Source organism: Pleuronectes platessa, chromosome 21 (assembly GCF_947347685.1).
Source record: "Pleuronectes platessa chromosome 21, fPlePla1.1, whole genome shotgun sequence".
NCBI lineage: Eukaryota > Metazoa > Chordata > Actinopteri > Pleuronectiformes > Pleuronectidae > Pleuronectes > Pleuronectes platessa.
In genome coordinates, this window is record NC_070646.1 from 18,140,975 (window position 1) to 18,157,880 (window position 16,906).

Genomic DNA, 16,906 nt, shown 5'->3' on the forward strand with positions numbered 1-16,906 from the left:
GTCGATGGAGAGCGACTGATGGCTGACTGCCTCAGTCAGGTCATGCCTGGGAGAGCTTTTTCTGTGTCGGGGGAGCTTTTAGATGCCCGAGGAAGGTAGAGGCCTAAGCTGTGGATGCACGTCTGGTGGTGAAGGAGGAGCTGCTGCTGATGTTTTCTTTTCCTCCCTCTGTTGTGTGCAGCTCTTCGTATTTTTTCTGGTGACGAAAAGCTGGCGTGTCAGTGATGCTGGCGCGGATGCAGGAGACACATACAGCTCCCTCTTCCTCCTCCCCTCTCTCTCTCTCTCTGTGTCTTACCCTCCCCCTCTTCCTTCTCTCCATCTGCTCTGACGTAGGGGCTGCATGCTCAGTGGAGGTCTGAAGGGGAGGAATCTGGGAGAGATGGAGAGCCACTGGAATGGGGACACAAAGCCAGGTTTGCTGAGAGGAATATAGATGCTGCCAGATACTGCGACTGTGCTGGCAGCTGAGTGGACTGGAGGCGGGGGTTGGAAATGCACCCCCTCCTCTTAGCCTCTCATACAGTGTGCCAGTGTAGCTAAGTGCACCATTCTTCACTACGTTTCCCATGATTCCTACACTGCTGGCTGTATTACCCATAGTGCTAAGTGTGGGCTGAACTCTAATAAAGAGGTTATTGTTTTTTTTTTAATTCCAAAAGCATTTCAAAAGTCCTGAAGCGCTGTGTTAAAATGGGGTGAATGTAGAATAAAGCACTGTGAGTGTTTAAGACTAGAAAGGTTTGCCCAGTTGTAAACAGAAATGTAGATGGATGGATTTCTTATCAATTATTATGTTATGATAGATTAGTTTTGAATAGATTTTCAGCTTGATTATGATAATATGTTCCCTCTTGTCATATCATTTGCTTCATAGAGCACTGGGAGAACAGGTGAAATTACAAGTGCACAAACATTCGGGTCACAAATATAAACTTGTAACAATAATCATGCACTCAGAGTTTATGACATGTGGCCCTCATTGAATTGTATTGTTATTCTATTGAAAATCAAGCCAACTGATTTAATATCCCCTTACAGAATAGAAGGATTAGAGATATGTAGCAGGGGGACACTAGGACCCAGGCACAATTTGATAAATCAAGGGAGAGCATCTCAGCAGTTAAAAGGCTGATTGAGCACAGGTGTGTGTCTGCATTCATCCCTGCTCTGGTTATCCTGCCTGTGCACGTGTCCTTGGTAAACCAAACAAACTTTTGTTTTAAACTGAAAAGGGTGATGGTTGGGGTAATGTAGGGCTGCAAATGCACCCTGAGGTATTGGAATTTTAATAATGGTTTGAGGTCTTGCTATTTATATTGTTTCTTTTGTAAAGGGTAATAACGATCCAGAATTTGTTGCAGTGCCGGTATGAAACTGCATTTTACTTTTAAACTGTGTTAAGCGATTAAACTAAAAATAACGTGCTTTTTATTTAACAGGCAATTCGCTGGTTGCCGTTTATTTTCTATTTCCTATATTTTAAGCAGTGTTATTCTTAATGTCTCTTTTAGTGCTATAGCTGCTGTTGGCCCCCAGTCACAGGAGTGGCTGGTGCAGTGGAAGTCCACATGTTGATTTGTGGTTTGCTGTGGCACTGGTAGTAGGTTTGGTGTGTTTTCTACGGTGGCCCTGAAAGCTCAACGAACGGCAACTTAAGAAAACACATGCAAGTTGACAAAACACCTGCAAAAAGAGAAAAGCGCTGCAAATACCGGAACGAGCTGCAAAAAGCCAAACGCGCAGCAAGAAGCCAAACGCGCAGCAAGAAGAGGCCACAACACAACGGAAGTGTTTCCAGGGGACAGCTAAAAGTGATGGACACTGCTGCCACAAAAACGTCCAATACACCATAGAAATTCGGTTCCACACAGGGTTCGGTACGAATCAGTTTTCATATTATTTTTTTTTTTTTTTTTTTTTTTTTTTTTTTTAAAGATTATTTTTTGGCATTTTTATGCTTTATTGATAGTCAGAGTTGAAATGGGGCAGAGAGGGGAGTGACATGCAGAGAACGACCGCGGGCTGGAATCGAACCCGGGTCCGCTGCTGGCCGAGGCCCATGGGGGGGACGCCCTACCAACTGAGCTAAGGGCGCCCCCAGTTTTCATATTATTAACGTGAACGTAATGATGAACGTGAGTGAATGTCACGTACATTTTTTAAATCATCACCGTATCAGGCCATCATGAAATACCAGGAGCGTGTGCGTGTGCGTGTGTGTTCCGGGCATAGACTGTATATAGGTCCCGGGGCTCCGACCCCGCCCACTTGCCTTTTGATAGTAAAGGTTTTGTACCCCTGCACACTATGGACAATATATTGCCTCACAAACAGGGGCTTGCTTGTTAGCGCTGTTTATTCAGTTTAACAGGAGAAGACGACATGTCTCTAGATCGGATCATCTTCCGTGATCAGAGCTCACTGTGGCTCTCTCCGAGTGAGTGGGCGGGGTCGGAGCGCCGGGGGACACACGTACACACACACACACACACACACACACACACTCGCCCGCTCCTGGTATTTCATGATGGCCTGATACGGTGATGATTTAAAAAAAATGTACGTGACGTTCACTCACGTTCATCGTTACGTTCACGTTAATAATATGAAAACTGATTCGTTAATTTCAGCGTTCGCTAAACATATGCACAACATTGTACTGTACAGCCACTGCAGAGGGGCCGAAGAGCCGCGGGTGGCCGAACCCTGTGTGGAACCGAATTTCTATGGTGTATTGGACGTTTTTGTGGCAGCAGTGTCCATCACTTTTAGCTGTCCCCTGGAAACACTTCCGTTGTGTTGTGGCCTCTTCTTGCTGCGCGTTTGGCTTCTTGCTGCGCGTTTGGCTTTTTGCAACGCGTTACGGTATTTGCTGCGCGTTTCTCTATTTGCAGCTCGTTCCGGTATTTGCAGCGCTTTTCTCTTTTTGCAGGTGTTTTGTCAACTTTCATGTGTTTTCTTAAGTTGCCATTCGTTGAGCTTTCAGGGCCACCGTAGTTTTCTGTTAGGGCGGGAAAATGGTAAAATGTGTGTAGTTTTTTTTGTTTCTTACGATAGCATACTTCCAGTGCACCATCTGCACGTTTTTAAGAGTAGGCTTAAAACCTTCATTTTTGATAAAGCTTATAGTTAGAGCTGGTACAGGCTTGTCTATTAGACCTGCTCTTAGTTATACTGCTATAGGTGTAGAAGGTCGGGGGACACATGGCACACGGAGCTTCTCTTTCCAGCTTCCTCTTCTCCATCATTATCACATCAAAGAAATGTATATCTCATCAATACATTACTGACTTGACTTTTTCCCCACAGTCCCTTTGCCTTATCGTCCGCAGATCCAGGGCCGTGGCTGTGGCCACATCATGGATTACGATCTGTGGATCACGTATCAGAAATCGTAATGGTGGATCCAGTATGGCGGATTCTGTATCGTGCTGGCTGATCGTGATAATATGGCGGATCCTTTATCGGGCTGGCATCTGATGAATGGTGGTGAGCCACGACCGAGGTGGCAGCTGATGATGGATCCTAATTGGCGGCAGTGGACAATGATTGGGGACTATAGTGGCATCTGATCTTGATGGTGGATCATGAACTTGCTGGCTGCTGACCATGTACTGTGATTGGAGCAGGACTGCTTGATATATATAGTATTTCTCATCAGATACTTGACCATTACTGACAATAATCCATCAATTCATTGACCTTCAGTTATGCTTAAAAATGTTTACCCTTATCAATGCTGCTAAAACCTTTATCCTGAGGATTTTCTCCTTTTATATTTGACGTCTATTGCACTTCTGTCCGTCCTGGGAGAGGGATCCCTCACATGTGGCTCTCTCTGAGGTTTCTATGTTTTTTTTACCCTGTTAAAAGTGTTTTTTTTTTGTAGTTTTTCCATACTCTTGTTAAGGGCAGAGGATGTCACGCCATGTTAAAGCCCTATGAGACAAATTGTGAACATGGGCTGTAAATAAAATTTGATTGACTGGTGTGCCTTACCACTGTAGCAACTTTTAATTAACTTTTGAATAAACCAGCCTGTTATGGCACTTTGACCCACACTGACTGTTGGCTTTATCATTGAAGTTCACCTCTACTGACATTTAAGACTAAACAGCAGTCACAATGAGTAAAGTGAAACTTATTGTGACGTATTGTTTCTCAATCAAAACCCATTGGAACTCAAATAGCCCTGCTTTTGGTTAGATTTTCCGTGCTAGTGCCGGTTTGAGCACATGCAGAGCCAATCTAAACACAAGCAGGGGCTATGCGAGTGCAGGATTCTGTGTGAAATAATTAATCTGTGACATCAGGAAGTCCTGCTCTCAATCTGAAAGACTATGCCTAGTCTTGAATGAAGATGGGGAAATAAATCACAAAACGGGCCTGTTCCTATAACTCCACCAGTTCACACCTGAGTGTGCCTCCACATGTCTCTATTGACAAGATGTGGTCACATCTCATTTCCCTACTCTGCAAGTATATTGATAATTTATATTATAACTAGAGCTGTGAAAAATAACGCGTTAACGCGTTATGATTAAATTACAGGATTAATTTTTTTTTTTTTAACGCATTTAACGCATGCGCAGAAGGACCTTCCAATTCCGCCGCCTCTGCACTAGTTGCCGCTCTAACGCCGGGTTCACACCGGACGCGGAAGCGACGCCGAAGCGAGGCGTAAGCGCAGCGCCAATCCCCTGGCTCCCATCCACTCCCATGTTAAACCACAGCGCTGAACACACCGGAGGCTGAAGCGTAGCGTTGTGCCGCGGCTGCCTAGCGCCGTGAAGCGATCGTTTCGGCGTCGAGTCTATTTTTTCCGCTTGACGCGAGCGTATCGCGACAGGAAACACACTGAAAAATGATTTTAAACGATATAGATGACATATTTTATATGATATAAATGATCAAATATGCATCCCATACTTTGTATTCACGTTCTGTTGTCGTGGAGTTTTAATTTTACCACTTTTACCAACCACATGATTTAATGTCCCCCTCTGCCCATCCACTACAGCCACACAAGCAGTCATAAAGATAAAAAAGAGAGGGGGGGGCTACGTATTCTCCACATAGGCTTGAGTGGAGAATACGTAATTTACCCTCGACACCCGACATTTACCGGAGCTAACAGCGGAGAAGTTCTTCAACATGGATGACATTAAATTAATCATTGAAGTGGAGAAGTAACTTGAGTTGTTGATTCTCAGCATATGTTGTATAAAGACAACACCAAAAAAGACACATGTTGGGACGCTGTTGCAGTTAATGTTGGAGCAACAAGTAAGTATATGCTTGAAAAAAAATGATTAAATGCCGTTTTTACTGCAGGCTGATAGCAGCAGAAGTATGTGATATTATTAGTAATGCGCGGCGCTTCGGCGTCGCTACCGCGTCCGGTGTGACCAGCCAAGCGCCGGCGCGCCAGGGATTAGCGCTTACGCCACGCTTCGGCGTCGCTTCCGCGTCCGGTGTGAACCCGGCGTAATGCAGTCAGACGGCAGCTGCCATTCAAACAAACAAACAACATGGATAATTCTGATGAACCTGAGGACCTTCTGGACGGGAAGATCGTGTTCCAAAAAAACAAAGATCGAACATTCAGTAAAACCAAGGTGATATGCACACTCTGCGAGAAGACGTTAACGTTTCACCGTAGCAATACCCGCCTAACCACCGCAACGCGAAGCATGTGTTGGTCGGCGAGGGGCGTTCAAGTGGAATGCGCCAAACCAGACTCACTCGCCGGACACATTGTGCAAAAGAAGCGGTCAGCTTTACTGTCAGAGAATTTGAACAAGTTAGTTTGCCTCACCAACTGGCTAAAGACCGAGTAGCTAAGAGGGCCTTTAGAGGCATTAGATTGTATCATGGTGTGGTTAATGGTTGTGTGACAAAAAATATAAAAAATGTCAACCATCCTATGGCTAAGAAGCTCAAATAATTTCTGTTTAATTTAAAAAAAAAAGTTTTATTCAACCACACAATGGCTAAGGAACCCGAATTCTGTTTAGGATGAAGATTATATTAATGTTCCATATGGAAAAGCAATGATAACTGCTGAAGAACTGCTGAGTTGCAGCACAAAAGAAAAGTTAAATGTCATAAATCTTGTTTTCACAAAAATATTCCGAAAAAATCGGTAATGTGATTAATCATGATTAATCCATAGAAACCTGTGATTAATTTGATTAAACATTTTAATCATTTCACAGCCCTAATTATAACCAATTTATGGTATATATAAAGACCAATATTTACTATTTAAAATGAATATAAAAAAGTTACATGCATTTTAATATTGTAAAGTGATGCCTAAGTGATGTTTGGTATTTCATCATTAGGTGCTTTAACAGCAGCACTTTTGAAATTGGTTCTATGACGGCCAGGGAGCCAATATCTGAGAACTGGAGTGATGTGACCCACTGTTAGTGTGGACTCAAGTGCAGCGTTCTGAATCCGCTGATCCATCTATTAAAGAGACTTATTGTGAAATTGTTCCATCTACAAACCTGAAAATCTTGAACTTCAACATCAAAAATCTAAAAAAGCAGGATTGTTCAAAGAAATCTAATTTTAAGAAATAACACATATGGTGGAAGTATCTTCTTCAGATCATACTCGTGTTTTGAGTAAGCGAATATCATAATTTGTTAGTTATTGAATAATCCATTCCGTATTTTATGACTGTCATGTGTACACAAGTCTTCACTTTAGTCTGTGAACTAACAATTCAAGTTTTTCTGGAAGCCACAGGATGGCGCTATTGCACTGTGACCCTGAAGCAGAGCGGCAGTAGTGGAACATAACATGTCAGAATATTGTATGTATGAATTTTAACTAATCTAATCTATGTAAATGTGATTTATACTTCCAGCAATCATAAAAGTAAAGATGTTAAAGGTTATTTGTTCATTTCAATTTATTGCTCCGCAGCTTTTATTAACATGTGAACAACAATGCAAAAATTAACGTTTTTTTTTTAGTTGAGCCGCACACATAAACACTTAAGTGCAAAGTGGTCACTGTGTAACACACAGACACTCTCTATTGTCATAGTCATTTGTGAAAACAGCTGTGGAGGATGAGAGATAACTACAGCCTCTGTAGTGTATCATGTGGCACATGGTTCCTGTTGGTGAGTGCTGTGTTTTCATTTGTTTAAGCCTCCAAGTAGAAACCTAAACAGAGCTGACTTCATTTCAGTTGTGGTTTGTATTGCAAGAGAAGGCTGAAAACTGGATTGATCTGTGACTTAATAAACAACTTCAGTAAAACATTTAAGATGGATGGAGATACACCAAACCTTCAGGGAAAACTGTGATTTGATAGACAGAGAACACAACTTGCCCAGAATACATCTTGCTTGTATGAATTTCTGAGTGTACTGTTTACAATTCCCACAGTGCAATGCAGAATGAAAATGAAAGTTATTTATAGTTGGACAGTGTTGCAAAACCCTTTTCATTCCTACACGAGCAACCTGACTTGCTATTTCTGCAGTTTAAAAATGTGATGATACTGTGTCTGTCATGCATTTTCACTCTTCACTTAGTGTCACTTCTACCCGTGATACAAACCTACAGTGAAATATAAAAACTAGTCAAGTTTAAATAATGTGTTGAAAATGATTTCTGTCCTTCCTCTGGCAACTCACAATGTTCCTTTTTGATTTTTCCCCACACTGGCTTTGAAGTGAAAAGTGCCATTGACCGTCCGACATGCCATCCACTTTGCTTGTTTTCCAAATGTAAACTGGACACACTATTCTATGGTATTTTCACAAATAAACAATTACAATTTAATTGGATAAGGCTCATTGCCACACTGTAATCTATATTTACTTGTATTTGTCAGTTGACAATGCATTCATCATCATCTGGACAGCTTCACACAAACACCACTACAGTAAATCATAAATATGAATAATTCATAATCACTCATCCAAGGTATAAACAATAACTTGCTATAATGGCGTCTTCTATAAATTATTATATTCTTTAAATTACTTAATTAATGTATATGGCAAACACCTTATCCTTTTTAAAAGACACATAGGTGTGCGAAGCACTGTGCGTTCTGCTCGTTCTGATCTTTAAATAGTTTTATTTTATCATGTTATCTTTGCTTATCTTTTTTAATTGTTTCTTATTTTGTGCTTTTCAATTATTTCCAATTAATGGCTCTCAATTTTTCATTTTCAATCCTGGAAAGCACATTGAAACTCTATTTTGAAAGGTGTTAAATAAAGTTTATTAATATTTTCTTTCCCTGAATTTCCACAGCCTCTGAATTTTAATCGACTAACAAAACACTGGAGATCACAGCTCTTCAGTGTCTCTCTTCACTAAACGATACTGATGAGAGTCAATAAGAGTGTATTTAGACATTTTGGCTCTTACAGTAGTAGTCTAACTACAACCTATTCAGCTCCATTTACATCAGTACTGGTTGGTTGAATAACACATTGCAGTTCAACAGAAGCATAAACTACTGCCTACAACACAACTATAAAGATGCATCAACACATCTTTAAAATAGTTTCCACTAATTAGTTAGGTGTACCTAATAAACTGGCAACTCAGTCAAGGCTATAGCTAACATCCTGGTTATTGTTTTTTCAGGGCTATATTTTGATATGCAGTAAACCACAAATGATTAATTCTCTGTGTATTTTCTGTCCATGTTTTATAAGTAATCTTGAAAAACATTTGAGATAAACTGAAATATGCTCTTTCATGTAGTTTTATAGAAATTTGAAACTATTTTTAAAATAGACAATGAAAACCAAACATATGTAAGGTGAGCTCTAAATTGCCCTGGTAACATCGCTATTAAAAACAAATAACAGCCGGGCTGCTGTCATTTTGACAAATAATTCCACAAAGCTGTTAATCCAAAAGAGGAAGAAGAAGAAATCCACTTCCTAAAACACACCAAACTATCATTCCATTGTTCACAGCAGAGCAGGGAAAGAATTAAATACAACATTGTCGCAAAGCTAAAAACCCTGTTAAAATAAACAGCACAGGCCCAAGGTTACAAGACCACCCTGTGGAAGGCTCAAGTCTAGCACATTTTTATCCTCCACATTTCAAGCTGAATATTAAGATTAAATGTGGTGAAATCATGGGCCTCATCCAAATGCCCTAAAATAGAAATGTGTTATCCTCAGGGATGATGAAAATTCTCAGAACATTTTTTAACCTGTCAATCATATTTTGATAGAATGGATAGCTGCTACACATTTTCAGATTTGATGTATACCCAATGTTACTTTTGGTCTTACTGCCCTACCAAAAATAAGGTGGGGGCCACCATGAGCCCTCTGGTTCATACTCTGAGGACCATGAATATTCACAACCTTGAAATCTAGTGATTTGTTTTTGAGATGTGAAATTGTTTGTGGTCAGTGTAATATTTTTGAAGTGACGCTGTTCTAAATAAAAGATCAGCTGGTCACCAATATATTAGGAATGATCCTCTGAGGATCATTAATATCCATTTCAAATTTGACCAGAAGCTGTCGAGATACAGTATCATGGAAAGGACCTAACCCTAGCAAACAGGCCCTAGACCCCTCTGCTAACTTGACAAAACTTCCTGTAAGGCCAATACAAGATTGATTGAGCAAAATTCAATTCAGCATCTTTTCCCTGAAAGACGAGCCTGTATGCTGCTTTGCAGCTCTGGAAATGATTCAAATACAGATCCAACTCATAATTTGCCAATGTACTTTACATTGGGTCTTTCTTCCGGAAAGCAACAGCATTCTTTTGTTGAAAATGAGACTTGTTTTTCCTTTGATCCCACTTGCACATCAAAATATCCCTAAATGTTGTACGGAAAGTCTTGTTACAGAGGGCATAACACATGGGGTTGATGGTGCTGTTCACATAACACAACCAGTAGCCCAATGCCCAAAGGGTCCCAGGGATGCAGTCCTGACAGAAAGTGTTGACCAACACCATGATGTTATATGGTAGCCATGTCGTAATGAAGACAAACAGAATCGCACTGAGTGTCCGTGCTGCTTTTCTCTCGTTAGCCTTTTTTTCATTCTTGCGCTTATTGATCTCCGTCTTGGCCTTAGAGGCAAAGCGTTTGGCCATGGCTGCATCTTTCATGGTGATGGCTGCAGGTGACTGGTCAGAAGCCGACGAGGTGACAGAGTTTGATTGGGACTTATTTTGACTTTTGATGGAGGACGATGACTGTTTATCCTTGTTCATCTTCACCTTCCCAGATTTCTTGCCATCTAGATAGATAGATAGATAGATAGATAGATAGATAGATAGATAGATAGATAGATAGATCATTATATTCCATGTCACTTTTATCCAAAGTGACAATTAGTGCATTAAACATCTGTGAGGGGCCATTTAGGGGTTCAGTATCTTGCCCAAGGACACTTCGACATGCAGATGAGGAAGACTGAGGATCGAATAACCGACTTTCTGGTTGGAGGACGACCATTCTACACATCAGCCACAGCCGTCCCTTCATATACTTGCGGTATTTACGTATCATGCAAATAATGTCTTAAAAGGGATATGTCAAACCTGATTGTTGTGCACCATCAGCTTCCTCCTCTGAACCTGACTGGTCACCTGCGACACCGACTTCATTGTTGTTGATACTATCACAGCTGTCCTGCTCTGCCCCACCCTCTGTATTTGCCTTGGTGTTGATGGACCTCTTGGATGCATGGCGACCTGGCAACAGTGATATTAACTGAAAGCAAAGCGCGCCACATCTCCCTCTGTGTCCGGTTACGCTGGCATTGTCCTTGTTGTTCTTCTCTGAAGCCAGCTGATTTAACTCATAGCTGCTAGAGCTTTGGGAGCTCATCTGGCGCAGCATGGCTGAGGAGTTCTTCTTCTGGCTGTTAGTTGCACTTTCACTTCCACTGCCGCTCCCCTGATTCTGATGGTCTGGTTTGTTGCTTGGCCCAGACGCCTTGAGACCTTGCATATCTTTCTGTCGCTTTTCTGTCGTCTGATAGATCTTCCAAAACAGGAATGCCATAATAGTCACCGGCAAGTAGAATGCAGCAATAGCAGTGCAGAACGTAATGATCGGCTCTGACAGGAACTGGATGTAACACTCGTTAGGCTGGACTGTCCGTTCACCCACAATGTACTGCCAGAACAGGATGGCTGGGGCCCACAGAATAAAAGAGACGGACCAGGCTAATGAAATCATGGTCATTGCCCGCTTAGTTGTACGCTTGGCCCGGTAGGTCAAAGGTCTGGTCACAGAGAAATACCTGAGAAGACAGAAATGAATCATGCAACTGAATACTTATACAGTAATTGTCACAGTAGTGTGGATTACTTTCTACTACTGTCCACTGTCTAAAGGAGTGGAGATTTGTTACATGTACTCACATTACTGTAATTGTGATCTGATTGATTGATTACTGTAACAAAGTTATTATGTGTGTAGATACTTTTTGGAATAAACATACTCTTACTTCATTTACGCTCTAACCACATTTCAACCACATTGAAGAAGATTTGGGTACTCTGATCAATAACCCCTTGTTGGTAACTAATCCTCGAATAGATACCAGTGTCCATTTGTCATGTTTTTTTGTATCATTATATCACTTTTTCACAAAGTTGGTAACAACAATTGAGAAGCTTTCAAGAAACAGGTTTATATCTAAAAATTAAAAAAAATTAAAAAACATCTCATCCTGCTACCTGTCAAAGCTGATGACAAGCAGGTTCATGACTGAGGCGTTACTGGCCACGTAGTCAATTGCGAGCCACAAGTCACAAACCACTGGCCCCAGAGCCCACTGGTCCATAATGATGTAGGTGGTATACAGGTTCATTGATAGTGTACCAATGGTCAGGTCAGCAAATGCCAGGCTCAGGAGGTAGTAGTTGTTCACTGTCTTCAGTGCCTTATTGATCTTGAATGACACCATTACTAGGATGTTGCCAACCACAGTCATAAGAGAAAGTGATCCAGTGAGGAAGACAATTATGATGACCTGCAGAAGAAGAGGTGAGAGGAAAGAGAACAAAGAAGGTAGTTGTTAAGTACATTGCAATGTGTAAAACTGTTAATGTTGATAAGACTGATCTGAACAACAATGGGGGATTTTGGTGGTTTCCTTAATAGGAGCACCGTGCTCTATTAACTGGAAATGCTATTGAGCAGTAAACACTGTTTTATTGGGATGGTGACAAATTTAATAACCTTAGACAAATCAAACTGAAATAATGAGGATTACAAGACAGCACAGAGATGAATTACACAAACATGCATTTCTACCCAATTGAGCAAAAGAATATGGACTGCAGACCTTTACTGAAGCAAAAAGAAAACCCCTTTATTATGAGAAACCCTCTAGTGAATGACAGTAACCATGGAAGTTTTTGTTCCCTTTTTTTGTAAAAAGCAGCACTGCAGCATTTTTTAAAAACATCTTTGATATCTGAGCTTATCTTAAATAGCAGTAGTCTGAGGACAAGTATTCCATCTTCACCATTGATCATTTAGACCTTACAAAGCCCCCTTTAGTTGTAAGGAATATTATTGTCTTAACTGCCCTTTTAAGTTCATGACGAATTCGCAGACTTTATAGATACCTTTCAGGAGAAGCAATAAGTAATTTTTAACATGTGCTGTTTAAGTCACTTTAGAGGTCCGACAAGGGGTCAGTTGTGGGTCCTCTTCTGTTCACTGTTCATATGAATCATATAAAGCTGGGCATTGTTTCACAATTTTATGCTGATGATACTTTCTTTTAATGCCATTGACTAATCTCTTGAGCTGCCTATTAAATATCATAAATATATTATTTTACAAGCTTTCTATTGCTAAACATATTTTGTTTTAAATTCTTATTGATAGCAAAAAAAGTATTATGGGAAAAGATTTTGATGAATGAGAAGTTTATCCCAGAGAGCCAACGATAAACAACTGTTTCAAATGAGCCATACATTCCCTGCAGTTTAGAGCAGCCATGTGAGGAGCACAGATGAATGTTTATGTAGTAGCAGGAATTCCCTGAAACGAAAGCCAGATCTTCACACAGGAGACACAAAATTACCCTATGCATGTTTTTATCGTGAAGAAATGTGAAAGTGAGCAATATGAGGAATAATTTAGACATTGTCATGTCTAATGCTAATAATGGCTTGTTGATGTCTTCGTCAGTAAAATACTATTGGCTAAGTATTGATTTAAATTGATGCCATAAGAAAAGCTTTACCAATAACTGTAGCTGATTGTTACCTCCAAGATCGTATGTCCTCCCAAAGGGTCAAATCTCTCTGCTGGCGGTATTAATGTCATGTTAAGTGACAAATCTGTGAAGTTTCCTCCTTGTATTGCACCATGACTGACATTATGCTGCCACTCTCCAATACTATCTGATAACATGGTCAACTCCTGGTAAGAGCCACCTGCAGAAGAGGAGAAACATACATTAAACACAAGTTATTTGATACTCAGAAATACCTTGTATAAGTTATTTTGGCTAATTTTTGCCCTAGCACATCATTTTAGATCTGTATTGACTGCTTTTAGAAAGATATTTAAGAGATATGCACACATCTGTATGATATCTGAATTACTTAGTTGTAATAGAGGTGCTAAGTGATGAAGACCATACCCAGGATGCCAGGCTCGAATATGTTGGTAACAGACTGGTCTCTCATACCAGGGGAACTGTTGGTAAGGAACTGGGCAGGGGTAGAGCTAGAGATCAGGTTCATGACGACCAATGGACAACTGGGAGAAAGGGGGAAAACTGATTATCAAATATAAAAACAAATTGCGACTCATTAAGGGGTTGTTTCATTTGGCATTTTCACAACACATTTGTACCAAAAGCAGTAGAGTTATCAGAGTTTTAAACTATTTTCAACAGAGAAAACTAAGAACAGAGCACATGTTACCATTTCTTGGAAATTGTGTTAAATTAGAACACAGTAGCCACATACACATACACTGCACGAGTTGAATTACTAACTACCAGCAGTATAAGGTTAAAATGGTCCATGCAACAAATGTCATTACAAAATATGAAACACAATTAAGTTGTCCTGTGATGTTTTTAAAATGCATTTCATGAGAGGGCAGTCACATGCCACCCTATTGCATCCTCACAAGAAATGTGGTTCCACCAAAGATTTAGAACTAGGAAATGAAAAATCAGCTAAAAACACAAACACACACGCACGCACACACTGAAAATGGTACTGCAATCTTAACCTTCTGCCAATCTCTGCCAAATAAATCCCACAGAGGCCCTTTCTACACCACAGAGTTCTTCTTGTTATAACCTCACACATCTGCAACCTTAGGGCCAGAGAAAGCATATTTCAGAACTAATGAGATGGAGAAAACCTTAGGCTTGACAAAGACAGTCTCAGGAATAAAAAAATGAAGTGAAGAAAAATAAACAAATTAATTATTTAAATAGAAAGGACAGTATAGGAGTATATATTAAGAGTTATGATGTGACGACAGAGCAAATAGTTTTACTTTCACTAACACCTTGCAGACCTTTACCAAGATGTACAAAACACCAATTGGATCCACGCTTGCCAGGGTTCAAGTTTTCAGTGTTCTGTGGGCTGTCCAATAGATGACTTTGGGACCCAGACATTGTGTGATTGTGTTATCCAAATTATTGTTGCCCATCAACTTCAACAACACGTGCAGCTGTGAACTTTGTGAAATCCCACAATCTTATTTAAGAGGTTAACACAGTACAATGTGTATAATATGGACTATACAGGTCAATAATTCAGGCTTTGCTAACTTTCATTTTACTTGATGTCTGGGCTGCCCTTGATACTCTCTGCCACAGCCTCCTCTCCACCCATGTGACTGGCTACCTTGCCTCACTGGTACATTTCCCAGTTCCAAGCTTATCTTGCTGAGAGTAAGCAGTTTAGAAAACTGGGAAATCTAAATCGGAATAAGCCCCTGTAAACCAAGGGGTACCCCAGGCTCAGTGCTTAGACGACTTTCCATCAACAACATTTTTCCTTAAAGTTAATTAATAAGACACAATGATCTTCGTTTTTTGGTGCTATGTTGATAAGACACAACTGTGCCTTCACACCAAACTATCACTCACTTCCCTCTTCTGCCACATTACACATAAACTGGGTGACATTGAACATGGTAAAACCCATCACCATCAAAAGACAACTAATATGTTAGGGGGTTGGTAGTTTGGTACTGCCCATCCATCTACCTGCAGTCATGTTCCATGGTTTAGAGTTTGAAGTTGTGTATACTGTAGCCATATAACATTTTCGATAAATTATCTAGCGAAACGGGTTCTGGTTGACTGATATTACATAACACAGGATTGTACATGCAACAGTATAGCTACAGTAAGTTTGTGTAGTTCAATAGAGATTGGTAATGTACGTTGATTTGATTGGAAACAGCATGACTTAATAAACTTAAGTTCTCTTAGAATCACTTAATGCACAAACCATTTCTATCAATATAAACTTTCCACAAACTTGATAGTTCTTCATAGGAACGTTTTTCTGTTCTAAGAATCACCATCCTTTCAGTATGACCAACAGGTACGAATCTATCCAACAAGCCAAACCTACAAGAACAAACATGTATGTTTTCCTCCTTTCATTGATAAATGGACTCCATTTATATTGCACTTTTGTATATTACACTATTTATATAGTCCTTTTTTACCAGCACTTTACTACAGTAACATTCAGGACATTTGGACAGACTGGAGGAGCCTGGGATCAAACCACCAACCATCTAATTAGTGGACGACCTGCTCCTGTATTGAAAAGCATACGTTTACTGTCCCAACAGCAGCACTGTCATTAATACAATATTCTTGTGGAAAACGAGAAATACTGTCATCCTGTAACTTGGCTGCTAACTGTGAAATTGCACAATTTAACATGCAAATTATGAATCTCATATTTTTTTTAGGGGATAGATAATATCCGGATGAGAATACAGCATAAAAGTAGCATCTCAGGATTTATTGTGCATCGCCTTTGCTTATGAACAACTACAGGCAACTAAACACAAAAAGCTGATGTCTCATGATGATTCAAAATATTAGTATGTCACTTTTTTGCTTAAAGTACTGATACATAAGGGCTTTGTTTTTTTGATATCCCCGCTTCAGCAGAACAACCATTATTGTGTTTTCTTTCATAATGGTAATGAACCAAACAACATTGGCCCACGAAAATCACCACTGACTCCAGACTATCTAGTGACTAGATAGTCTGGAGTCAGTGAGGATTTTCGTCTGTCTGTACATGGTTGCATACGCAGTCCAACCAAGACATCATGTCTAGATTGTAGAACTCAATCCTCAGCTCCCACTGCATTGCTGATTCTGGCATAGATTAGCATAGCCTGTAAAGAATAGATGACATTACTAATACAGGCTGTACTAATTAAAGCCAGAACCATCATATCTTCTCAGAAATGTCTTCTCTCTGGGGCAAGATGTTGGGGAACAAAAGGGTTTGATAGGTTAGTCTGTTATCTGAAGGGCTGCACTCCTACACAAATCAGCAACACACATTAAAATGCACTTTCAACTAATTCAGACAATCTCATGAATATTCCAGCTATGCTAGCAGGTTACATATTTGTTTTACAAATCCATATATTGGGAAACATAAAAAAACATAAGAACATTTTTAGATCAATGGAGAAAGGAGTGAAAGAACAGAAAGGTGGAATAACCAATCACAACAAGTGGGAAGAAGTCATTAGTCTTCACACAAACTAATAAAACTGACAGAAAACAACTGGTCCATTATTTAGTGTCACTTATTTTTGTTTTAGAAGCTGTTCAAACAGCCTGTGAAGCTATTTCTCTGTAAGTAACGGGGGACAAAACAGGAATCCTTCAGAGTAA

At 40.1% G+C, this 16,906-nt stretch overlaps 1 protein-coding gene across 1 annotated transcript; it reads right to left on the bottom strand.

Annotated features, from left to right (window-relative positions):
* Nucleotides 1–9,743: 9,743 nt before the first annotated feature.
* On the bottom strand, nucleotides 9,744–13,730 carry chrm3b (cholinergic receptor, muscarinic 3b). The gene is made up of 5 exons (XM_053413961.1): nucleotides 13,640–13,730; nucleotides 13,261–13,430; nucleotides 11,715–12,010; nucleotides 10,569–11,275; nucleotides 9,744–10,264 (listed from the first exon to the last, which is right to left on the bottom strand). Exons 1-5 carry the CDS (start codon nucleotides 13,683–13,685, stop codon nucleotides 9,744–9,746), a joined length of 1,740 nt encoding a protein of 579 aa, XP_053269936.1. The 5' UTR covers nucleotides 13,686–13,730.
* Nucleotides 13,731–16,906: the final 3,176 nt, after the last annotated feature.